Raw genomic sequence first — 24,435 nt, 5'->3', positions numbered from 1 at the left:
AATTTCGAAGGCACAAATCCGAAGGTGGTGAACGGTCAAAGAATCAAACATTATATCTCAAGTAATCCCATAAATGTTGAAACCAATGTTATTGAAACCATAACCCTGGAGGAATACATAAGGGACACTTTCCGGGACGTTTCAGACTCCGAAAAGGAATAGGTATGTGGTACGGTAAGTAAACCGACTCCAAAACAGTTTTTATGGCAATATTTCTCCGTTTTGGAATATTTAGAAAAATAGAAAAATAAGAAGCAGTCCGGGAAGGACACGAGGCTCCACGAGGGTGGAGGGCGCGCCCTACCCTACTAGGCGCGCCCCCCTACGTCGTGGGCACCTCATGTGCTTTCCGGACTCTGTTTTCTTGCATGTTACATATTTTGGTCAGTAAAAATTCATTATATAATCTCCCGAAGGTTTTGACTCCTGTATCACGCAAATATCTTTTGTTTTCATTTTGAGCTGTTTTTCTGACAGATCTAGATCATCATGACGTCTCCAAGCGCCCCCAAGGATAAGTTCTTCGAGAAGGTTATCAACCCTTACCTCGCGGAGGGTTGCTGCACATCCGCGATGTTGAGGGACTGAAGGGGACCGGAAGCCTGGAGACGAGGCTCGAAGCAATGGAGCAACAAGTTTTCAAGTGCCAGGGGATGGTGGAACGTGGACTCAACTCCAACCACATGATGATCGCGGAGTTCACCAACAACCACAAGCTGGATGCCAAGAACATTGGGGAGACCATCTTCAAGCTTCACGAGAAGATCGAGCACCTTCAAGCCCAAATCTATGACCTGCAAAACCAAAACTATGAGTATGAATATAGATTCAAAAGGATGAGTTTGGCTGCAGATTTGAGGATCTCGGAGACTCGATCATCCTTCTATGATGGTGAGCCTATGCCTTGGAAGATGGACGACAAGCCCGCATCATCAACAACCCCACCTTCTTCACCAGCGAAGGAGACATAATCACATGGGTATGGGCACTCCCCTTGGCAAACTGCCAAGCTTGGGGGAGATGCCCCGGTATCGTATCACCAACCACATCTCCTATCTTTACCCTTTTTCTTAGTTAAATCCTATTAGGTATTATCTTGATCTAGTAGAATAAAAGTTTATGGCATGATCTATTTTTGAGTTTTGATTTATGATCCCTCTTTGTAATCGAGTCCGTGAGCTATATAATAAAGATTAGTGTTGAGTCAAGGGCTTGATTATTTTGCCATGATCTTGAGTGAATAAAAGAAAAGAGAAAAGAATAAAAAGAAATAAAAGAGATCATATGGATCTTATGGAGAGTAATGAGCTCACATATAAAGAGTATGATGATTAAAAGTTGTTGAGAGTTGACAAACATAGTTTTGGTCATCGTTGCAATTAATAAGAAGTAATAAAGAAAGAGAGGTATTCACATATAAATACACTATCTTGGACATCTTTTATGATTGTGAGCACTTGTTAAAATATGACATGCTAAAGAGTTGACGTTGGACAAGGAAGACAACGTAATGGGTTATGTTTTCTTACATCTGAGATAAATTATATTGTCATGGATCATCCAACATGATTGAGCTTGCCTTTCCCCCTCATGCTAGCCAAATTCTGTGCACCAAGTAGAGATACTACTTGTGCTTCCAAACACCCTTAAACCAGTTTTGCCTGAGAGTCCACCATACCTACCTATGGATTGAGAAAGATCCTCCAAGTAAGTTGTCATCGGTGCAAGCAATAAAAATTGCTCTCTAAATATGTATGACTTATTAGTGTGCGAGAAAATAAGCTTTATACGATCGTGTGATATGGAAGAAATAAAAGCGTCAGACTGCATAATAAAGGTCTGAAGGAAATATGCCCTAGAGGCAATAATAAAGTTATTATTTATTTCCTTATATCATGATAAAAGTTTATTATTCATGCTAGAATTGTATTAACCGGAAACATAATACATGTGTGAATACATAGACAAACAGAGTGTCACTAGTATGCCTCTACTTGACTAGCTCGTTAATCAAAGATGGTTATGTTTCCTAACCATTGACAAAGAGTTGTTATTTGATTAACGGGATCACATCATTAGTTGAATGATCTGATTGACATGACCCATTCCATTAGCTTAGCACCCGATCGTTTAGTATGTTGCTATTGCTTTCTTCATGACTTATACATGTTCCTATGACTATGAGATTATGTAACTCGCGGGGGGCGGAGGAACACTTTGTGTGCTACCAAACGTCACAACGTAACTGGGTGATTATAAAGGTGCTCTACAGGTGTCCCCAAAGGTACATGTTGGGTTGACGTATTTCGAGATTAGGATTTGTCACTCCGATCGTCGGAGAGGTATCTCTGGGCCCTCTCGGTAATGCACATCACTTAAGCCTTGCAAGCAATGCAACTAATGAGTTAGTTACGAGATGATGTATTACGGAACGAGTAAAGAGACTTGCCGGTAACGAGATTGAACTAGGTATTGGATACCGACGATCGAATCTCGGGCAAGTAACATACCGATGACAAAGGGAACAACGTATGTTGTTATGCGGTCTGACCGATAAAGATCTTCGTAGAATATGTAGGAGCCAATATGGGCATCCAGGTCCCGCTATTGGTTATTGACCGGAGACATGTCTCGGTCATGTCTACATTGTTCTCGAACCCGTAGGGTCCGCACGCTTAAGGTTTCGATGACAGTTATATTATGAGTTTATACGTTTTGATGTACCGAAGGTTGTTCGGAGTCCCGGATGTGATCACAGACATGACGAGGAGTCTCGAAATGGTCGAGACATAAAGATTGATATATCGGAAGCCTATGTTTGGATATCGGAAGTGTTCCGGGTGAAATCGGGATTTTACCGGAGTACCGGGAGGTTACCGGAACCCCCCGGGAGCTAAATGGGCCTTAATGGGCCTTAGTGGAAGAAGAGAAGAGGCGGCCAGGGCTAGGGCCGCGCGCCCCTCCCCCCTAGTCCGAATAGGACAAGGAGAGAGGGGGCCGGCGCCCCCTCCTTCTCTCTCTCTCTTTTCCACCTCAGGAATCCTATTCCAACTAGGATTGGGGGAGAAGTCCTACTCCCGGAGGGAGTAGGACTCCTCCTGGCGTGCCCTATGGTGGCCGGCCAGCCTCCCCCTCTTGAACCTTTATATACGGAGGCAGGGGCACCCCAGAAACACACAAGTTGATCCACGTGATCATATTCTTAGCCGTGTGCGGCGCCCCCTGCCACCATAGTCCTCGATAATATTGTAGCAGTGCTTAGGCGAAGCCCTGCGACAGTAGTACATCAAGATCGTCACCACGCCATCGTGCTGACGGAACTCTTCCCCGACACTTTGCTGGATCGGAGTCCGGGGATCGTCATCGAGCTGAACGTGTGCTAGAACTCGGAGGTGCCGTAGTTTCGGTGCTTGATCGGTCGGGCCGTGAAGACGTACGACTACATCAACCGCGTTGTGCTAACGCTTCCGCTGTCGATCTACAAGGGTACGTAGATCACACTCTCCCCTCTCGTTGCTATACATCACCATGATCTTGCTTGTGCGTAGGAATTTTTTTGAAATTACTACGTTCCCCTACAAGGTCCATATCACAAGTGGCAATATAAAGTGATGTTCTTTCGCACTAAGATTTTGTGCATCCAACCATAAAAGCGCATGACAACCTCTGCTTCCCTCTGCGAAGGGCCTATCTTTTACTTTTATCTCCTACCTTGCATAAGAGTCATGGTGATCTTCACCCTTCATTTTTACATTTTATCCTTTGGCGAGCACAGTATGTTGGAAAGATCCTGGTATATATGGCTAATTTGATGTGAGTTTTCATGAACTATTATTGTTGACATTACCCTTGAGGTAAAACGTTGGGAGGCAAAACTATAAGCCCCTATCTTTTCTCTGTGTCCGATTAAAACTCCATATCCATAAGTATTGCGTGAGTGTCAGCAATTATGAAAGACTATATGATAGTTGAGTATGTGGACTTGCTGAAAAGCTCTTATACATTGACTCTTTCCTATGTTATGATAAATTGCAATTGCTCCAATGACTGAGATTATAGTTTGTTAGTTTACAATGAAGTTTACGATTCATATTTGAAATTGTGATTGAATTATTACTCTAGCATAAGAGATCATATGGCAAGAATTATATAAGTTGTTGTTCTAAGAATGATCACGATGCCCTCATGTCCGTATTTTATTTTTATCGACAACTCTATCTCTAAACATGTGGACATATTTTTCGATTTCGGCTTTCGCTTGAGGAAAAGTGAGGTCTAAGCTTGGGGGAGTTGATACGTCCATTTTGCATCATGCTTTTATATCGATATTTATTGCATTATGGGCTGTTATTACACATTATGTCACAATGCTTATGCCTATTCTCTCTTATTTTACAAGGTTTACATAAAGAGGGAGAATGCCGACAGCTGGGATTCTGGGCTGGAAAATGAGCAAATATTAGAGACCTATTCTGCACAGCTCCAAAAGTCCTGAAACTTCACGAAAGTCATTTTTAGAATATATAAAAAATAATGAGCGCAAGAAGTTTCAGAGGGGGCCACACCCTGCCCACGAGGATGGGGGGCGCGCCCTACCCCTGGGCGCGCCCCCTGCCTCGTGGGTCCCCTGGTGGCCCTCCGATGCCCATCTTCTGCTATATGGAGTCTTTCGATGAGGAAAAAAATCATAAGCCATCTTTTCGGACGAGACTCCGTCGCCATGAGGCGGAACCAATCTAGGGCTCTGGCGGAGCTGTTCTGCCGGGGAAACTTCCCTCCGAGAGGGGGAAATCATCGCCATCGTCATCACCAACGATCCTCTCACCGGGAGGGGGTCAATCTCCATCAACATCTTCACCAGCACCATCTCCTCTCAAACCCTAGTTCATCTCTTGTATCCAATTCTTGTCTCCAAGTCCAGGATTGGTACTTGTAGGTTGCTAGTAGTGTTGATTACTCCTTGTAGTTGATGCTAGTTGGTTTATTTGGTGGAAGATCATATGTTCAGATCCTATATGCATATTAATACCCCTCTGATTATGCACATGAATATGCTTCGTGAGTAGTTACGTTTGTTCTTGAGGACATGGGAGAAGTCTTGCTATTAGTAGTCATGTGAATTTGGTCTTCGTTCGATATTTTGATGAGATGTATGTTGTCTCTCCTCTAGTGGTGTTATGTGAACATCGACTACATGACACTTCACCATTATTTGGGCCTAGAGGAAGGCATTGGGAAGTAATAAGTAGATGATGGGTTGCTAGAGTGACAGAAGTTTAAACCCTAGTTTATGCGTTGCTTCGTAAGGGGCTGATTTGGATCCACATGTTTCATGCTATGGTTAGGTTTACCTTAATACTTTTGTTGTAGCTGCGGATGCTTGTAATAGAGGTTAATCATAAGTGGGATGCTTGTCCAAGTAAGGACAGCACCCAAGCACCGGTCCACCCACATACCAAATTATCAAAGTACCGAACGCGAATCATATGATCGTGATGAAACCTAGCTTGACGATAATTCCCATGTGTCCTCGGGAGCGCTTTTCTCTATATAAGAATTTTTCCAGGCTTGTCCTTTGCTACAAAAAGGATTGGGCCACCTTGCTGCACTTTATTTACTTTTGTTACTTGTTGCTCGTTACAAATTATCCTATCACAAAACTATCTGTTACCTATAATTTCAGTGCTTGTAGAGAATACCTTACTGAAAACCGCTTATCATTTCCTTCTGCTCCTCGTTGGGTTCGACACTCTTACTTATCGAGAGGACTACGATAGATCCCCTATACTTCTGGGTCATCATGGGTGAGGAGGGGTGGAGTGGCAGAAGGGGAGGGGGGGGGGGGGGGGATGACGGTGATGGCAAGGGATCCCTCCCGGCTGCACGCGAGGGCAACTCGGTATGGGTAGGGGAAAAGAGAGAATCTCCACCAACCTTTGTGCCCTCTCTTTCAATGTTGCGGATGTCCCTTCCCTTTCCTTCCCTTTCCCTCATGCCATCGCACATCTCCTCATCTTTCCCCCTCCTCCTCCACCTTGAGACGTCGGCCCGCTGTCGACTATTAGCCGTAGCACGAATGCGTCATGTCTCGATTCCGGTCTGATCAAAGTTAATATGACAGGTGGCACTGAAAAAAAGATTACTATCGATGTGCAAAGTTTGTCTCTAGCTCTTTCCAATGCAACTCATCATCAGGTACTCATACAAGTATCATCTAGTTGATCCATCAAAACTAGGTACAACCAATGGCGCCAAAACCAATCAACACGTGCGGTACGGTCGACTCCATCCATCCTAATAATGAATTAATTAAGCTCAAGCTAATTAAGCTATCTCATCTAGGCTTCTTCTTCTTGTCGCAAGGTTTCATCGGCCTGCGGCTGGGGCGGGGGCAACGGCAGCGGCTGCGCGGCGCTGGCGGCGGCGGCCTCCGCGAGGAAGGAGAGCGTGACGGCGGCGTCGCTCATGCACGGCCTGGCGGACGCCTGGTCCTGCAGGCACATGGCGGCCACGGCCACGGCCTGGTTGAGGTCGCGCTCGGGGAAGTCGCCCCGGAGCAGCGGGTCGGCGAGCTCGCGGTAGCGCTTGCTGTCCTTGAACATGGGCGCGGCCCATGTGACGAGCACCTGCTCCGGCGCCGGCCTGGCCGAGTCCACAGCCCTGCGGCCCGTGATGAGCTCGAGCAGGAGGACGCCGAAGCTGTAGACGTCGGACTTGACGCTGAGGCGGCCGGTGCGGATGTACTCGGGCGCGCAGTAGCCGTAGGTGCCCATGACGCGCGGGGAGCGCTCGGCGGGGCCGGGGCCGGCGGCGGAGGAGGAGGTGCTGCAGAGGCGGGCGAGGCCGAAGTCGGAGAGCTTGGGGCAGAAGGCGTCGTCGAGGAGGACGTTGGAGGACTTGAGGTCGCGGTAGATGACGGCCGGGTTGGCCGTCTCGTGGAGGTACTCGAGGCCCCGGGCGGCGCCCAGCGCCACCCGCATCCGCGTTTCCCAGCTCAGCGCCGCCCTCGCCGTCGCCCTGGGGGTGGCGGTGGCGAGGCGGTCGTCGAGGAGGAGGAGGTGGTCGGCGAGGGAGCCGAGGGCCATGTACTCGTAGACGAGCAGCCGCTGGTGGCCGTGGGAGCAGTAGCCGACGAGGCTGACGAGGTTGTGGTGGTGGAGGAGGCTGAGCATGAGCACCTCCACCACGAACTCGCGGTCGCCCTGCAGGCCCTCCAGGTCCAGCTGCTTCACCGCCACCAGCTGGCCGTCCTCCAGGCGCCCCCGGTAGACGCGGCCGAAGCCGCCCTCGCCCAGCAGGCAGTCGGCGCGGAAGTCGCCCGTGGCCGCCGCGAGCTGCTCGTAGGTGAAGGAGCGCGCGCTGCAGCTGGTGATGTTGCTGGGCCGCGTGCTCGGCTGCCGGCTTGCCGCGAAGCTGCCGCCGGACTTGCTGGAGGAGGAGGAGCGCAGGCTTCTTCGCCGGGAGCCGAGCCGCTTGACCGACGGCAGGGGCGCCACCGCCGGTGCCTTGTCCTCCTCCTCCTCCTCCTCCTCGCCGTCCGCCTGCGGTGGCTTGAAGCATGAGAAGCAGCTCATCTCCGGCGGCCGTGCATCGATCGATCGATCCGAGTACGTACGGCGTTTGCTGTCTGTTACCCGGCCGGCGAGGAAACAAGGGAAGAAACCAGATTTAGTCTAGTTTTGCTTGCTTGCTTAATTATGGATGGATGGATGTGTTCCGGTGGTTGTTAGGCTGACTAACTAAAATTAGGACGGACGGCCGGCCGGCCGGCCAGAGATAGATAGATAGATGCACACCAACAATGCAGCAAGTACATTTATTTTTCACACGTGCTTACAGTGTGATGCATAAAAAGAATAAATGATATGATGCTACATTTTCCAGGTTATCACCTGGCCTGCATTTGTTGTTCATGGAATGTAATAATAATAATCATGAACAAAATTCCGGAAAAGAGTAACAAGCATACACAAGAAACATGAAAAAAGAATGTAATAATAGTAAACATGAAAAAATAATTTAATTTCCGGAAAGAGTAGGAAGTATACTAGGGCATCTCACTCAATATTAGCAACACACAAGCCAACCCCTAATTACAATTTAGTGATACACAAACCTCCACATCTCTATTTGTTTGCCTTCCATTTCGGCAAAGCACATATATATTTTTATATAGTCTGGTGGTCAAATGTACAATATGCTGCAGCAGACTGCCACAAAACCTATCAAGCCTTCCTTGCTCACTTCCTGTTATGTCTGCACCAATGTTGAAAACACAAACACACGTCAGTGCATTATTATTTTTCCGATCAATTACACTTCATCACCTGGTAAACAATTTCAATGCATCACTAGCTGAATCTCCACGCGACGAAAAGAAAAAAGGACTACATGAATGATGCTACTCACTGTGCCAGGCTTAAACAGCAACAATGTAAAAATATTGGATAAAGCTTCCCGGTTTTTACCATATGATATCATTGCAACAAGATGCCTATTTTGGAATCTCTCAACTTCATAAACTGAAATCAGTTTAGGACATAATATATTATGCGTGTGAATCAACAAAAACCACAATACGTATGATATATCATCCATGGACTAAGACAGTTAACCTATATAGCATTATAGCATACTTCCGTATCGATGCTGGCAAGCATAAAGCCATCTGTATCTCCTAGTAAAAGAGAAGCAGAAAGCCAGAGCAAACTAATCTTAAAACTTAGCCATGTGCACATTTCTTCCTTCATAAGGTGTAGCTATCTATATGGTCTGAACGGTATATCTAAAAACAATCCAGTTTGAACCTAAATATTCCCATTATTCGCCAAAACTGCAAATTTGCATTCTTAGGAAAACTGTAGTAGTACTCACCGTCAGATGTCCTTCAGGCGCACCCTCATTTCCAGCACTTGAAACTTCTGTAGTTTATACATCAGGTTAAACTATGAAAACATTCATGTTGGTTCTTCTTTACATCGGCCACAAGTACATCATGATTTCACAGCTATCCAAAGTAAGAAAGAAGAACTACTCAACGTCACTGCTGTGTCGTTAGTCGAGGCCTGACGGATCGAGGCTGCCGCGGAGGAGAAAATATCTTTTCAGCCCTTGTTTTTGAATTCCCTTTGTTACGCCTCTCATCATTCAAGCTGGGAGGCGAGCCTTCTGCAAACAACACGGGGAAAAGAAAAACAAAAGGCTGTCAACACTAAACCAACTAAACACTGGCACAAAGTATTGGGCCAGTTTAATCAGTTTATCAGCGGAGTTAATCAATCAGGAGAAAAACGGATAAATAACACAAAAGATAAAACTGAACTCATAGTAAAGAGACGAACCAGCATCACTCAATGGTTCCATCCTTCTCTCTTCCAGTGCAATCTGTGCTTGTGCTTGTCGGTTCGACGTCTCTGCCGGTTCCATTCTTCTTTCTTCCACTGCAATTTGCGCTTGTGGGTTAACAATGTCTGCTGGTTCCATCCTTCTCTCTTCCACTGTAACTTGTGCTTGTGGGCTCAACGCATCTGCTGGTTCCGTCCTCTCTTCCACTGCAATCTGTGCTTGTGGGTTCAACGCATCTGCTGGTTCTATCCTTGTCTCTTCCACTGCAATTTGCGCTTGCGGGTTCAACACATCTGCTGGTTCCATCCTTGTCTCTTCCACCGTCATTTGTGCTTGTGGGTTCAGCGTGTCTGCTGGTTCCATCCTTCTCTCTTCCACTGCGATTTGTGCTTGTGTGCTCACCGTATCTGCTGCCTCAGACTGTTCATTACTACCTCCACCCGCCGCAAGTGTAAGAGATATCCAATCTTCGTCTTCATCGTCATCAACAGGCTGGACCCCATTTGACATGTTGTCATGTCCATTCCGTTCTTCCTGAACGGGAACGCCAGATGGTTGAATAGGAAGAAAAATCCGCAGAGAAGAATCATCATTGCCGAAAGGCAACAGGTTATCGACCAAGCTTCTGGTGCGTACATGGCAGGTAGAAGGATCTCGAACCATGGAAGTGTCACTAGAGCCAGCGTGGCAGCCAAGGGTATAAGCACTTGGCGCTGCATCAGATGAATTGTGAGAACCAAGTAGAACATCAGCTCCGAAAAAATTGAACCCTTGCTCTGGTTGGGGTTGCGCAGACCAGGAAGTTATGTCAAAAATATCGCTGTTGTCGTTGAACAAATCAAGGCCAAGGCCCCCAACTACACCACCCTCCTGGTAACTTTCAGCAACTCCTGGCGCAGAAATGGGAGCAAATCCCAAACCACCAACATCACTATAGGCAGCTGGTGGAGACACTGTCACAACATTGTCATCATCGGAGTCGCTGAGAACAATGACATCTGCATCTTCGAGCTGTTGCTGTAGTCTATCATCAACTCTGTACATCTCACCAATTTGCGTGCTGCACTCACTCACACTTAGGTAGTCCCCATCCCTGTAAATTCCAGTGTGGCTACTGCTCATAGGCTTTGAGGGCTTTATGTCAACAGCTTTACTAGCTTCCCACAATCCATTAAGGCCTAGATTTCCCTTGCTGCCAATTCTTGAAGCTTCAGATTTTACATCACCAGCAACAGGTTTAGCGTCTTGTTTCAGTTCACACAGGGAGCCGTCAGGCAGGTGCCACAGGGACAATTTTATATCTTCAACATCACCCTTCACACGCCAAGAGCCATCAGGCTTCACATCTATCTCAGTGACATCTTCACCGCAATTCCGAGCCTGAATCACAGGAACAGTCTAAGAAAACCATAAAACTGCTAACAATACACAGAAAATGAAAATGACTTATTCAAACCTACCAGAGAAGCGATCCGGTTGAAATACCGATCAATGATCAAGCTCTCAATAGAATAATTCTTCAGACATGTTGGACATTGCCACTGCAAAAACCAACAAGTCTTTAAAAATAGGGCCACGTCAATCTGAAGAAAGTATGCATTTAAATGGACCAACCAATCATAATTACCCCGTCCATTGCCAAATGGACCAACACAAGTTGGACCAAAGTACAATGTTCATTATGCAGAGATCCTAGTTATGGATATGGAGGAATAAAATCTTACCTTTCGTGACCGTTGATTCAGCTCTACAAAAGTTTGCAGATCAAAAGAGCCCATGTGAGCACAAGGCTTGAACCTTCCCGCAGTCCTTATCCGGGATCCACTATTCTGTGAAATATTATCAGATAAAAAAATGTTCAACCCTTGAAGCTTGCATATCAGGAAGCACTGTAGAAAAGCTTATTTTGTACGTTGTGATGATATACTAATATAATGGCAGCCAAATACAGCTAGATAACCACTCGGTTGGAGTCAACTCAGTAATTCTTAACTTTTTTGGATGTCTGTCATTCTTAACTTGAGGGAAAGTGTGGCATGTAAAAGGACAGTATCAAGAGACAACCAGCTCATTGATCAATGACAAAGATACTGTTCATATATGGAATTCTTTCTTAAAATTCAAAACAATAAAGGCAATCTCATAACTAGAGGGAAAACAGAAATATGTAGAGAAATGCTCACAGGACAACGCAGGCTGACAGGAAAGAAGTCGGCAACCACTTCCAAATCACTATCGCTGTCAGCATCATCTGTAGTATTTCCACCTCTGAGACAGCGACAAACACGAGCAAGAGAATCCTCAAAAGACTCGCCATCAGCTTCCTTTGGCACCAAGTTTAGAACCTGAAAAGGTAATGTTTTAGTATAGATGATGGCATGTTTATTATCAGAAAAGTTTGCACCTTCTACAATTCACTTCAACAGCTAGGTAAGTAACAGGAGAGAGAGAAAAAAACCTGGTCAACTGTCCTCCTCTTTGCAATTCTGATCCCAAAACAAAATGGTCGGGCATCATCACTTGATAAAACTATTTTATTCTGTCCTTCTCGGCAAAAGGTTGTTATCTGCAAAGCAGTCCAAAAACATAAAAGCTCTGAACTGTGCAGATGTGTTGTTTACAAGGGACTCACAATTAAATTAAATTGAATTGTTTCTCAAAAAAAAAAAATGAATTGCCAAGAAAAGCAACTGATAACTTTAAGATGACTAAAGACAGATGATAGACATAGTTCTGTTGGTTAAGATGCACTAGCGATGAAATAGGAGTGCACTCACCACCGGCCCATCATCCCGTCCATTAATCCCTAGTAACTGAGTGCTAGGCCTGGGAACTACTCGCACTTGTATACCTGATGAAAACATGAAACCAATATTGAGAATGATCCTCCATGCCTTGCTCATAAAAGAATTTACCAAGATAAATGCATTGCAACACCTAAACAAGGCTCACTGTACATATCTGCATACAGTATATAAAATTATAAATGAACAAATAAAATCTTCAAAAAAATAAATTGATAAATTCACTACTTGATACTAGTGAACTACAGCATGACTCGAGGGCCTCTTTCGAGGTACTACATGTCTACCTCTATTTTGGAGTACAGAAATGACTCAAACTCTGAGTCTGAGGACACAAAAATAGGACCGCATGAATCATATAACAAATCATGTCTGCGATCTCAACTGTACTAGAAAGCTGAAAAGCAAAAGCTGTACCGTTCACTTGTAAGTCTGCATTCTGAGGCCAGTGCATCCTGAACTGAACTTTGTCGTTCAGAAGCATACACCAAACCTGCAAAGGAGCATGCCCTCATCAGCAACATGCTGCATGACATACACAAAAAAACTACTAGTGTGTTGTCTTTACAAACAAACAACTAGGGAGTTTAACCCTATAACGAGAATATAACGCTCCAGCAGCCCAGGCCTACAGGCACTGCACGAGATAAACGTAGGAATTTTGTCCTTGTACAAACATAACGTTAGAAAGTGCATTTATTCTTATTCATAATAACGAGAAAAGCACCATGTAAAAGGTTAAAAATCACAAAAAGAAAATCTGCAATTTGGTTCTCTTGAAGGAGTTTCGCCTTTGACAACATGACAAGCAATCATGAACATGCCACACTCAGTTAATTTTATAGCACCCTCCCCTTTAGAAAAGGTTATGAAAAAGCAGCATCACACTGCTAATAATTTCCATATGACATTATTAAAGTGTCATTGTCCTTGTGGAAAGGAAATGTAAAGGATGACAGTAATCAGTCTCAGAGGAAAAGGGAATCAAACCTGAATATCATATTCCACTCTCTGAACAGTCTCCCTCTCAGCTCGAGTAAGTAGAAAAGTTCTCTCCACACTCTGAGGAACATTCACTCTGCAAATGGTTGAGAATTCTGTAAGATTACTGTGGACTGAATGTAGCACATAATAGTGTGACTGACAAAGCCAACGAAGAGTATTCTACTACAAATAAGGTCACTCCTTCCAATATAATTTGAAATGCTCAGTAAGTGATGATTATAGTGTAGCAATTACCAGACTATCAAGGAATACATTGCCCATAAAGTTACACTCACCCATCATTTGTAATCAGTCTCACAGGTAGTAAAGGATTTCCAGTAGTAATCCAATATCTGCAGGTTCAAAATAGTCACTGTAGCAAATGTGCAGAAAATATTTCAATTCCAAGCAATCCATGCAGGAATAGAGACAAAGTTGTATAGAATCAATAGGAAACTTATTGGGTTAAATCTTGTTCCCTCAGATATTGTCATGATATACTAGAAGACAGTTTTAGAGACAAGGCGCAACATGTAGTGCTACACGAGAGCTCCAAATAAGATCCATAAGGTTCCTTTTCAGCCTACTGGCAAATAATGGGAGTCTGAATCAACCAATCAGTCATACAGTTGATGCAACTCTCGACCTGACAAGTTCGTTAAATTCCTACCTAGGTTACAACAGTAGAGTTGTATATGTATAAGGATCATGATTAAGTTTACCATTAGTGCCCATTTGGTTGGACATGCTAACTTTGAATGCTGGAAGCAACAAATAGTCTGAATTGCTTTGAAGTTTCCAGTAACAGTAGTGCACCATATTTGTCAAGATGGCAAATGACAGAAAGAAATAGCAAATAGAAGTGGATTGTAGGAGGGCATACGGGTCTGCTCGGATTAGTCGGCACAACTGACAAAAGTAATGCTCTGGAGCTTCAGGTCTGACACCCACTGCAGGCTTCTCTGGAATCAGCACACAGTCGATATGCTGCTGGACCTGGCAATCGTCGCACTAGAAGAAGCAAGCACACAAACAATCAAACAAGTGTAGAAAACATGGTCATTTTTTGTACGTTGGAGAGAAGGACAGCCAGGGCAGGGCAGATGGGCACACCTTGACCACATTCCCGAGAACAAAGGATTGACCACAAAGGCAGCCAGAGTCAGGGCCCAATTGTTCCTTTTTAGCTTTGATGATGCGGTTGAAATCCGGCGTGACAGGCAGCTGGCTCTGAGCAGGAGATACCACGAGGTCAGGAGGACCGTGGACTTGCATCTTCCTGCTATGGCAATGAATGAATGGTGTGATAAGCCAAGTACCAGTAGCACTGAAATAGGAAGGAAAGAAGGGTGGACAAGTGGGAAATGGCATGGAAGCTAGCTAACCTGTATATGTCGTCGACTATTTTGAGCACCGCCTCCTTGCTGGGCGCGTTCTTCCTCCCTCGACCAAGGTGCCATTGGGCTGAGGCAGCAACATACATATCAAGGCAAGTTAGTAGGTAGCAGGTGATTTTTTTTCCCTAAAAAAACGCTGCGGCTGCTTTGCAGAGATAAAAAAATGTGGCATTGGTTTAAGTTGATGACAGGGGTGCATTGCACGGGCACGGAGAGGATTGGGAAAGAAGTGGGGCGGCTGACCTTGGTCGTCGGAGAGCAGGGCGAGGATCCTGTCGACGAGGTCCTGCAACAACAACGCATAGATGAGATGATTGGAGATGGATGACAATATAACCTGGTGCAGCATACGTATGAGAAGCTGTTGTGATGGTGGGTAGAGTAGTAGATAATTTGGAAACATGAGAGAGTGGATCCATCCATTGAATTGAATGTAGTTAAAACGGATGGAATAAATAGTGATGGGTACTACTCCTAGAGAGCAGTAATGAACAAGGATATATATATGATAGGTAGTATGGTAGGAGGGAAAGATGTGGTGTGGGGGATGGAGATGAGAGGAGATGAGATGAGATGAGATGAGATGAGATGAGGGGTACCTGCTTCTTGCCGTGCTTGGGGAGGGAGAGGTGGATGAGCACGTCCTTGAGCTCCTTGATCCTGAAGTAGGCTAGCTTCTCCTGCCATCACCAACAAGTAGAAGAGCAACTCAGGATTAGATTAGATTAGATTACTAGACGGGACCCCTGGATGGAACCGGAGAATGGATCCTAAGCAAAGAAGCGAGAGAGAGAGAGAGAGAGGGTGTGTGTGGATCGGATGAGGACCGACCTTGCAGGTGGAGGCCAGGTCCCCCATGGCGGCGGCGGCGGCCCTGGACCCAGTCGAGGCAGCGGCGGCGGCGGCGGTGGCGTGTGAATCGGTTCGATCGATCGGTTTCAGTTTTGTGGCTCCCCCGCCGCCGGACGGGGGGAAGGGGGAAAGGGTGGGGGGACGGACGGACGCGTCCGCCGCAAATCAAATCTGGTTTTCTTCGCCGCCGTACGAGTCCGCCTCTCTGTCTTTTTTTTCCTTTTTGACTCAAACCAAATCTTCCTTCTCTTCCTTGCTATAAACCCCCGTCATTATCCATCTCATTACACCATTTCTTTTTGAGAGTAGCCAGCCATTTCAATGTGATTTAAACCTCATTAATCCCATCATTCATTATTTAGTCGCACTAGTAGTTTGCGTCAAATTAACGGTCATTTTCCACCGGGCGGTGCGGGGTCAACGGCGATGTAAAAAGCTTTCACGACGTATGCCAACTTCCTAATTAGCTTTTTCGCATCCATTCCCTGATAGTTTCAAACTAGAAAAATATGCCATCGATCGACGTCAATACAGCATCTTCGCGCGGTCGACCGCTTTGTTGCGTTGCCTCGTCATTGTGCTTCGCATCTTTTAATCCGTGTCGCTGCGACCGTTCGATAACATCAACCCACCATTTCTAAGTTGTAACCGATAATTTTTGCACAGCCATTATCATATTAGATAACTAACTAGAGTCGGTATTTGCATCAATACTTTATTACGAAATTTGCTACTCGCTAACACCTAGTACTGAAACAATGTCTATATTTTGCAAATTCAAAACCCAGGGCTCCACCCGTTAATTAAGAATAAAAGCATTGCCCTCTTACTTAGCCTAGCTACCCCTCCTCCCCCATGCACACACACTGCCGAGAGAAAATCATCGTCGAGGTTGCTTGCAAGGGTCATCTCATCACCTTTTTTCAAAGAAAGCTACTTCAACTTCGTTACATCGAACAAGCCATGAGGTTATCCGACCTGAGTTCCACGCATCCACGCTTGCCTATGCCAAACAACAAGTCATGAGGTTATCCAGCCCGAGGTCCACGCATCCACCCTCGCCTATGCCAAACAACAAGCTATGAGGTTATTCAGCCCGAGTTCCACGCATCCACGCTCGCCTATGCCAAACATCAAGCCATCTAACACAAGCATATTTGCAAGGAACCTCTGATTTCGAGTACAAGCAACAAATGGGGAAAATAAGCAAATATTGCTCCGCTAGATAAACGGCCATCATCCGTCACCGCTCAGACCCTGCCACGGCAACCACCACTCCAAGAGAAATGTACAAGCCTGGGACCTGTGAGCATGTGGGCAAACCAAGTACCAAGCCATGGAGCGACTCAAACAAGACTCAAAAGTCATGCCTGGCCAACACTGAATTGCAACCCTCTAGTCAAGATGGATGTAAACCTTTTTTAAGAAAACTCGCCTTGTGGAGCTTTACTCAATTGGCGAAGGTAAGCCCAACCGTAAAGTGCGGGGCAAAAAGCTAGGGATTACATCCAAGTTCTTTACAAGATTTCCAAACATTAAAGCTTCTTTAATTGTGTTATGAGTTGCCTCATTTGCCTAACACTAAGCAAAAAAGAAGTTTGAATCCATGGAAAGAGTGTACGATCTCCTTCGTCTGGCATAAAATATGGTAGTCTATTGATTTTTCTGAGCTTGACTTTCATAGTCTTTTAACTTTTAGACAATCAATTTTCAACTGAACATGCTGAAGATCCCTATTGCATCCTTTTTGTCTCCCTAAACTATTAACATCCTTTTTGTCTGTGCTTAAACTTGGCATGGTGGCCCGACCTCCAACTCAACCCAGGTCTCATCTTTTCAGCCTCCGCAAAGGATGGAAAAGTACACCAGGCACCTCGGGCGAGAGAGCCGGGAAGAAGGGACCTCTAGCGTAGAACAAGGGAGCCGACAACCTTATAACCCTACCCGTGCAAGTTGAGAGATTAGGAATCATCCGGGCGCCGCCTCGCTGCTCGAAACTTCTCCTCCTATAGTCTCGGTTTGAGACGTACGTTTCTTTTTTTTGGGGGGGGATTGAATAGTAAAATTGAACGCCCTCACGCGCGCATACATTTATACCGTACGTAATTCACGAGATGTGAGTGGTGGTGTACACACACGGTACCTGGGTTGGTGGAAGCTGGTCTGCTCTGGTGTGGCTGTGAGTGAGAGCGAACGAGTCTTCTTCCACCTTGCAGCTCCTCTCTCTTGTTGTTCCCGTCACGGTGCAGCAAGCAAACAAACAAACAATCAGATCGACACAGATCCGGTGGTTGCCTCACCTCACCGGATCTCCCCATTCCTTCGCCTCTTCTTGCTCTCCACTGGACTGGACTCGAGTGGAAGCAAAGCAATCATCTTCATCTTGGAAGGAAGATTGATTGATGGGGAAGAAGCCCAAGTGGCTGGGCGCCGTCAAGAAGGCTTTCAGCCCTGAATCCAAGGACCAGGTACGTCAGTCAGCAGTAATTTGCAAATCACACACACACACACACACATAGACTCAATCCTGACCCAATTCCTACTGCTGTTCGATCTAGCAGAAACTGCAGAGGAGATTGGCCGCCGCCGGCAGCAGCAGCGCGGCCTACCCGCGGGATCTGACGCCCTCCGCCTCCTACCTCCAGGCCCGCGCCTCCTCCTCAGGCTCCGCCCTCCCCCGCTACCCCGACGACTTCCCGGAGGCCTCACTTCCTGCTCCGGCCCCGCTCCCCGTCGCTCAAACTCTAACTCTAACCCAAGAGGAGGAGCATGAAATTGAGCATGTCGCCGCCGCGCCAGCGCCAGCGCCAGCCACGGATGCGCCGCTCCCTGCCCCTGCCCCTGCTGCCGCCGCACCACCACCACCACCACCACAGGCACAGGCCGCCATTGTGCCGGCTCCTTGTTCCTCTCCCATCCTGTCCAGGGAGCTCGCCGCCACCAAGATCCAGACCGCCTTCCGAGGTCACCTGGTAATACCCCCCACCCCCAAGGCCATCAAATACATACATTCTGCTTTCTTTCTTGACATAGAATCCCTTCCTTTAACATCAAGGCCATCAAATACCAACTCAACTGTCACTGCCAGTTTTATATCATCCTTGATGATCAAAAGCCAGCCCTCAACTTGCGAGCTTGTTTTATAAAATTGGCATCGGCTGATGCATTTGCAAGTTTTGGCCTATAAATAGACCCCATTTTCATTCTGATGCGTTTGCTTACTCTCACGGTTTGCTCATCAACCATGCATGCTACTTCCTCCGTTCCTAAATATAAGTCTTTCTAGAGATTACACTACAAACTACATACGGATGTATATAGACATATTTTAGAGTGTAGATTCACTCATTTTGCTCCGTATGTAGTCCGTAATAGAATCTCTAAAAAGACTTATATTTAGGAACTGAGGGAGTAGAATTAGTTCATTAATTGCAGTGATTTTTTCTTTCTTTCTTTCTTTCTTGGAGTTGTGTACTCATTCATTCCACCATTTTTATTTATGCCAACTCTCTGTTTTTTTTTCTTTTGGCTCCAACTGCCACTGCCTTTGCTGTGTGGTGTGAGGCAGATTGTCTGCCACTGCCTAAGCAGGGAAATCGAATATGACACTTGATGTACCCCCCCTAATGGAGCTTTAACTGAATATTTTCTGTTACGCATTAGCAGAATTTTTTTCTTACACATATTTTTAAGTATGCCAAGCGAAGAATCACCGATACCGGTTTCCCCCATGTATGAATATCTATCTATCTATCCAGGCGATTAATTACTGAAACCATCATTCTTCATAGACATAGGATTCCTGTTACATCAAGACCATCAAATGCCAAGTGAACTGTCAATTTTATATCAGCGATGACTAATTAAAAACTAGTCTTGAACCTGCAAGTTAGTTTTTTTAATTCCCTAAACAATCTATGCTAAGTGTAAGCCTTTGTTGTGTGAGGCAGATTGCCTAAGCAGGAAAATCTAACTTGACACTTCCTGCAGTCCTAATGGAGCTTTAACTGAACCTTTTTTTTTGTTACACACTAGCATCTTTTTACTGATGCTATGAGTGTACCGACTGAATTGCTGCTATCCATTCCCAGGCAAGAAGGGCGCTGCGGGCATTGAAAGGCCTTGTCAGGCTCAAGTCTCTGGTCCAAGGCCACTCCGTCAAGCGCCAGGCCACCAGCACGCTTCGCTGCATGCAGACTCTATCCCGGGTCCAGTCCAAGATACGGACAAGGAGGATCAAGATGGCCGAGGAGAACCAGGCCCTTCAGCGCCAGCTCTTGTTGAACCAGGAACTAGAGACTCTCAGGGTATGCAGCAAACATCATCATTAATCAATAGTAGTAATATTCTTTATAGTAAAACATTTTGAACCTCCATACCGTTTTACTGACTTCCTAGCCAGTGGTAATTCCAGTACCATATGTAGAGCCTGATCTGATATCCTTACTGCTGTTGAAGCAGAAATATGCAGAATACTAGAGCAGTACCGTTGATTGGACCTCAACTTAACACACCGTGGTAAATACTGAGAGTTCTATTGATGATTGTGAATGGGAGCTGTAATACAGAGGGATTGTGTGTTATACGTTACTGGATTTGCTGCGACTGTTTAGCCTCAGTTTTAGTAGTCCGGTGTCGCCTATCTGAAGCCTGAATAACCATTGTCATATTATTGCAGAGTCAGGATTTGTCTGCTAATAAGACTCTTGATACTAAAACATTTTGAACCTCTATACCGTTTACTTAATTCCTAGTGGTATTTCTAGAATCTGATCTGAAATGGTTAGTGCTGTTGACCAGAAATATGCGTTTACAGTAAAACCTTTTTGAACCTCCATACTATTTTACTGAATTCCTAGGTGTGATCCCAGTACAATATGTATAACCGGATCAGATATTGTTAGTGTTGCTGGACCAGAAGTATGCAGAATACTAGAGCACTAGCGTTGATTGGGCCTCAACTTAACCCACTATGGTAAATACAGCGAGCTCTGCTGCTGATTACTGCTGGGAGCTAGAATACAGAGGGATCATCTGTCATGTTGCTGTAGTCCTTGCTCTTTAGCCTCTGTTTTAAGTTCTGACACGGTGGTTTGTACTTGGGTGTTTCCTATCTGAAGTCCGAAGTCAATCACTGTCATACTGCAGGGTTTGAATTACTAGTCAGGATTTGTCTGCTTTTGATTTGATTCAGTATGCTTATTTGCTGCTCTTTACACAAGACAACTTTGGTTTAAATAAATGGTTATAAGAATGAAAAAGCAGTTAGCATTTGCAGAGAATTGAAAGAGTAATGTACCTCTCTGCAGTTCAAGATGAAATCCTTGTGAAATTCAGAACATATCTATACAGTTAAGGGGTCTGAGATTTTAGCACTTTAATGTGTTTATTATTCAGTTAGGGCTATTTTTTGACATTTACTTTTGTAATAAGCATGATAAAAGCACAACCATATGAAAAGACATGTAACAAACTCTTCCCTGTTATTATATATAATAAGATGGGAGATCAGTGGAATACCAGCCTGCAGTCCAAGGAGCAGATCGAGGCCAGCCTTGTGAGCAGGCAAGAGGCCGCAGCTAGAAGAGAACGGGCCCTCGCATACGCGTTTTCCCATCAGGTCAGTTTGGTTGCATCATATTCAGTTCACAGCAGTCCATGCTAGGTTTTCATCAAGAGTCTTAGACAGACAGCATTTTGGTTCTTCTTCTTGACAGTGGAAGAGCACCTCAAGGTCTGCTAACCCGATGTTTGTGGACCCGAGCAACCCGCACTGGGGCTGGAGCTGGCTGGAGCGGTGGATGGCGTCGAGGCCGTTCGACGGCCGGAATGGGACGGCCGAGAAGGATGGCAGCAGCGTCGACCGCACGTCGGTGAACAGCACCAGCCTGAGCATGAACCTCGGCCAAGTGGAGACGGTCACAAAGGCCGACAACCAGGTGGTGGACTCTTTGAAGCCGAACGATGATAAGCCCACGCCGCTTTCGACTCCGAAGCCGTCCAGCCCTGCCCCCAGGCAGTCCCCGTCGACGCCCTCGCCGGTGCTGGCGAGGAAGAAGAGCGCGACGCCCAAGAGCGGAGACGGTGACGGCGACGACGCGAGGAGCGTGGTCAGCACTGTCCGGTCCGAGCGGCCCCGGAGGCACAGCATGGGCGCGTCCAGCGTGCGTGATGACGCGAGCCTGTCGTCGGTGCCGAGCTACATGGCGGCCACCAAGTCGGCGTCGGCCAGGGCCAAGTCGCGTGTGCAGAGCCCGATGCTGACCGAGGGTGCTGCTCAAGCTGAGACGCTGGAGAAAGGATGGTCTTCTGTGGGTTCGGCGAAGAAGCGGCTGTCCTTTCCGGCTGGGACGCCGCCGCCGGCGACGAGGCGGCACTCCGGGCCTCCCAAGGTGCGGCAGGCGGCCGTGGAAGGTGGCACCGCGGAACGGGACTCGTCGCTCGTGTGACATGCTTCGTGGGAAGGAGATTCAGTATGGTCTGGAGCAGATCGGAATTTGTTGCATTTGTTGAGTGATGAAAGGAACATATAGAATGGTGTGTTGTGTGCATCCATTTGATTTGTTTTGTTTTGATTTCTTTTGTATGATGGCAGTATTCTTATTTGATTATTCATCATTGAATAAAAAGTAGTATCTGTCTGTAATGAAGATAAAAAGTACTAGTAGAATTTTAGATTTATTTGCAGGGCAGATCATCATCATGTGTCTGGAGTAGTATGTATGTGTGCGTTGACAAGACGACGAGGAGTTTTTTCTCCAATATATATATACGTATAATCGAATCAACTATGGCGTGGTGTCGAGAGGAGAGATGAGTACGTTGCTAGTCCGGAGCAACGACGGCGTGGATTTCCTGGTGTCCTACCTGGACGCGACCCAATCCATGGTCCTGGATGCCGAGACCATCTGCTACGACGGCGAGCCCATCTACTTCAACATCCACGGAGAAACCCTCTCCAAGGTCTTGCACTACTGCAAGAAGCACGCCGGCGACCACGACGACCTCCACACCCTCTACGACCTCATCCTCGTAATTCATCGACTTGTTCTTCCTCGGATCGATCGCAACCATCAATTACGTACTAATCGTTCGTTTGGTTGACGACGTGCAGGCCTCCAAGGAGCTGGAGGTCCGAGGCCTCATGGACCTGGCATGCGGGGCCATCGCCGGCAGGATCAAGGGGAGGTCGCCGCGCGAGGTCTGCCACCTCCTCCACATCAGGGGCGTCTTCGTCCCGGACTTCCACCACCACCAGCTCTCGTCGGCGGCGAGTAGCGGGTCTCGTTGGACTGACGGAGAAGGCGCTGCGGGCTCTGCACGTGGTCCGCGTCAACGAGTTCACCTCGTACGAGCCCAAGCAGGACTACCACGTGTGCTATCGCTTCCACCACGAGTTCAACATGGCCTTGTTCGACTACCACAAAGAGAGTCAGTGCATATTTCTCTCTATTCACTATTCACTATTGACATCCATCAACAACCTAAGTAAACCCTTACAGCTCGCTTCTGCCGTGGCCCGCCGCTCCACAAGACAACACCAGCGCGCGAGTCGCTCGTGGGAGCATGCCTCAACATCAGATCCTTCAAGGTACGCGAATCGGACGTCGGCTTCCCGATCAACGTGTTTGGCACCGTCGTCGCAAGGGACTCGGTGGACTATAGATGCGTCTATCTCTTTAGGCGTCACAGGGACGATCCCCAACTCATCACCTCCCCGGTATGCGTGCATCTTCATCCCTTATCCGTCCATCGGCGTTTGGCTCTTCCTTCCTTCCTTCCTTCCTAGCTAGTGTGCAACACACGCTTTTTACATGATGTTTCTCCCCTTGATTAAACCCCTTTTGCATGTAGGATGATATGATATCTTTGTCGGACCCATGTCGAGCGCTAGTTCCGCAGAGTAGGGTTCATTTCGAGATCAATTTGAAGATCAAGTGCGATGGAGGGGCGGATCAAGATTTTAGCAAATGCTTGCAAGAATTCGATTCGGTCCGCCTCGCTATAGGAAAGGAGACCATGACCCTCGGTCTAGATAGTTATCTGAGTAGGCTGGAGTTGTCATGTGTGCAGGTTTACGCACCCGTGGAAGCCACCTTTGCCATCAATGTTCTAAAGGGCTCGTGTAATATCTCGAGAGTAGTCGTTGCGACTCGAGGAAACTTTAGTGATCGTAGAATCCTATACGAAGCAACGGGCGACAATATAGTGATTGGTGACGGTGCTTCCGTTCCGTTGACTCGTCGTGTGGTAGCCGTCCCACGGGATCAGAAGCTGGCGCTCTTTCTTGTCGGCGGCGACGACATACTTGGACACCTTGCCCTCACTCTTGGTCATTCTGACGAAGTGGTCAACTGTAAGATGGGTTGCGCTGAGCTTGAGGTGAAAGTTGCTTGGACGGCTGTCCCGAGAAGAAAAAGACCTAACATGTTTAAAGAGGTCGGAGATGTGCGGCTCTTGCTGTGATAATAGCTTTTGTATGGTGCAGTGGTGTATCTCTACCAAAATGCAAGGAGCTGTTTTTGTTTAGGACTAACTAACAGTTATATGATTAATTAATGTATGATTTTATCTGATGAATCTGCAAGCATAAGTAGAGGCCTATCTGGATGTGAATCTAATGATATGATTTGAGATGAGAAATATAGGACACATGCCGGTGCCAGAGGGGATTATAATTTGGACTTATCTCAAAGAAGCAAGGTTGGCATTTCGACAAAGGAAAGGAAAGGGAAAAAAATAAACAATAATCAATTATCTGATGTTACATGATTTGATTCATTGATTGATTACTGGAGTAAGTGTAATTAAAATCAAGAGAAGGGGATATGTGTATAATTTTCATTTTTAGCGGGTAAACAACGTGTCCAGTGATTAGTGTATGCTCCCCATTCCATTTCTAGCAAGATGAGCACACCATTCGACTAATGTTGATGACGTGGGTTGCAATAACATATGGGCTTAGCATTTAGGTTGGGCCTAACCATAATGCAGTCTTCCTTGTGCTGAAGTTCGGGAACCAACCTAAAATCAACATTCTTCTCATCTCATGG

General features: G+C 46.3%; 2 protein-coding genes and 2 pseudogenes across 3 annotated transcripts; 2 read left to right on the top strand and 2 right to left on the bottom strand.

The window, feature by feature from the left end:
- Nucleotides 1–6,172: 6,172 nt before the first annotated feature.
- Nucleotides 6,173–7,718, bottom strand: LOC125546432 (putative serine/threonine-protein kinase PBL25 pseudogene; annotated as a pseudogene).
- A 261-nt stretch (nucleotides 7,719–7,979) lies between these two features.
- LOC125546431 (E3 SUMO-protein ligase SIZ1) lies at nucleotides 7,980–15,557 on the bottom strand. Of its 2 annotated transcripts, none has more exons than XM_048710700.2 (17): nucleotides 15,362–15,557; nucleotides 15,130–15,210; nucleotides 14,774–14,816; nucleotides 14,519–14,597; nucleotides 14,247–14,415; nucleotides 14,017–14,144; nucleotides 13,430–13,486; nucleotides 13,140–13,227; nucleotides 12,567–12,642; nucleotides 12,123–12,196; nucleotides 11,804–11,911; nucleotides 11,529–11,690; nucleotides 11,070–11,174; nucleotides 10,806–10,886; nucleotides 9,342–10,725; nucleotides 8,875–9,168; nucleotides 7,980–8,256 (listed from the first exon to the last, which is right to left on the bottom strand). In XM_048710700.2, exons 1-16 carry the CDS (start codon nucleotides 15,386–15,388, stop codon nucleotides 9,041–9,043), a joined length of 2,790 nt encoding a protein of 929 aa, XP_048566657.2. In that variant the 5' UTR covers nucleotides 15,389–15,557; the 3' UTR covers nucleotides 7,980–8,256; nucleotides 8,875–9,040. The 2 variants fall into 2 exon arrangements, with proteins under 2 accessions (XP_048566657.2, XP_048566659.2); XM_048710702.2 differs by having other exon boundaries at nucleotides 14,247–14,412.
- A 1,931-nt stretch (nucleotides 15,558–17,488) lies between these two features.
- LOC125546433 (protein IQ-DOMAIN 2) lies at nucleotides 17,489–22,063 on the top strand. The gene is made up of 5 exons (XM_048710704.2): nucleotides 17,489–17,850; nucleotides 17,944–18,354; nucleotides 19,474–19,689; nucleotides 20,883–21,002; nucleotides 21,100–22,063. The coding sequence occupies exons 1-5, from the start codon at nucleotides 17,785–17,787 to the stop codon at nucleotides 21,829–21,831; spliced, it is 1,545 nt and encodes a 514-aa protein (XP_048566661.2). The 5' UTR covers nucleotides 17,489–17,784; the 3' UTR covers nucleotides 21,832–22,063.
- Nucleotides 22,064–22,181: 118 nt separating this feature from the next.
- On the top strand, nucleotides 22,182–23,909 carry LOC147982641 (uncharacterized; annotated as a pseudogene).
- Nucleotides 23,910–24,435: the final 526 nt, after the last annotated feature.

The sequence above is a fragment of the Triticum urartu genome, chromosome 3A (assembly GCF_056163025.1).
Source record: "Triticum urartu cultivar PI428250 chromosome 3A, HENAU_Tu73, whole genome shotgun sequence".
Classification (NCBI taxonomy): Eukaryota; Viridiplantae; Streptophyta; class Magnoliopsida; order Poales; family Poaceae; genus Triticum; species Triticum urartu.
This window is presented reverse-complemented; position numbering and strand designations above follow the sequence as displayed.

Coding starts and splice junctions, on each gene's coding strand:
- LOC125546433 (XM_048710704.2), top strand. CDS start 17,785: ATGGGGAAGAAGCCCAAGTGGCTGGGCGCCGTCAAGAAGGCTTTCAGC. Junction 17,851..17,943: donor GCCCTGAATCCAAGGACCAG/GTACGTCAGTCA, acceptor TCGATCTAGCAG/AAACTGCAGAGGAGATTGGC. Junction 18,355..19,473: donor CCGCCTTCCGAGGTCACCTG/GTAATACCCCCC, acceptor ATCCATTCCCAG/GCAAGAAGGGCGCTGCGGGC.
- LOC125546431 (XM_048710700.2), bottom strand. CDS start 15,388: ATGGGGGACCTGGCCTCCACCTGCAAG. Junction 15,211..15,361: donor ACCTGGCCTCCACCTGCAAG/GTCGGTCCTCAT, acceptor TGGTGATGGCAG/GAGAAGCTAGCCTACTTCAG. Junction 14,416..14,518: donor ATAGTCGACGACATATACAG/GTTAGCTAGCTT, acceptor TCATTGCCATAG/CAGGAAGATGCAAGTCCACG.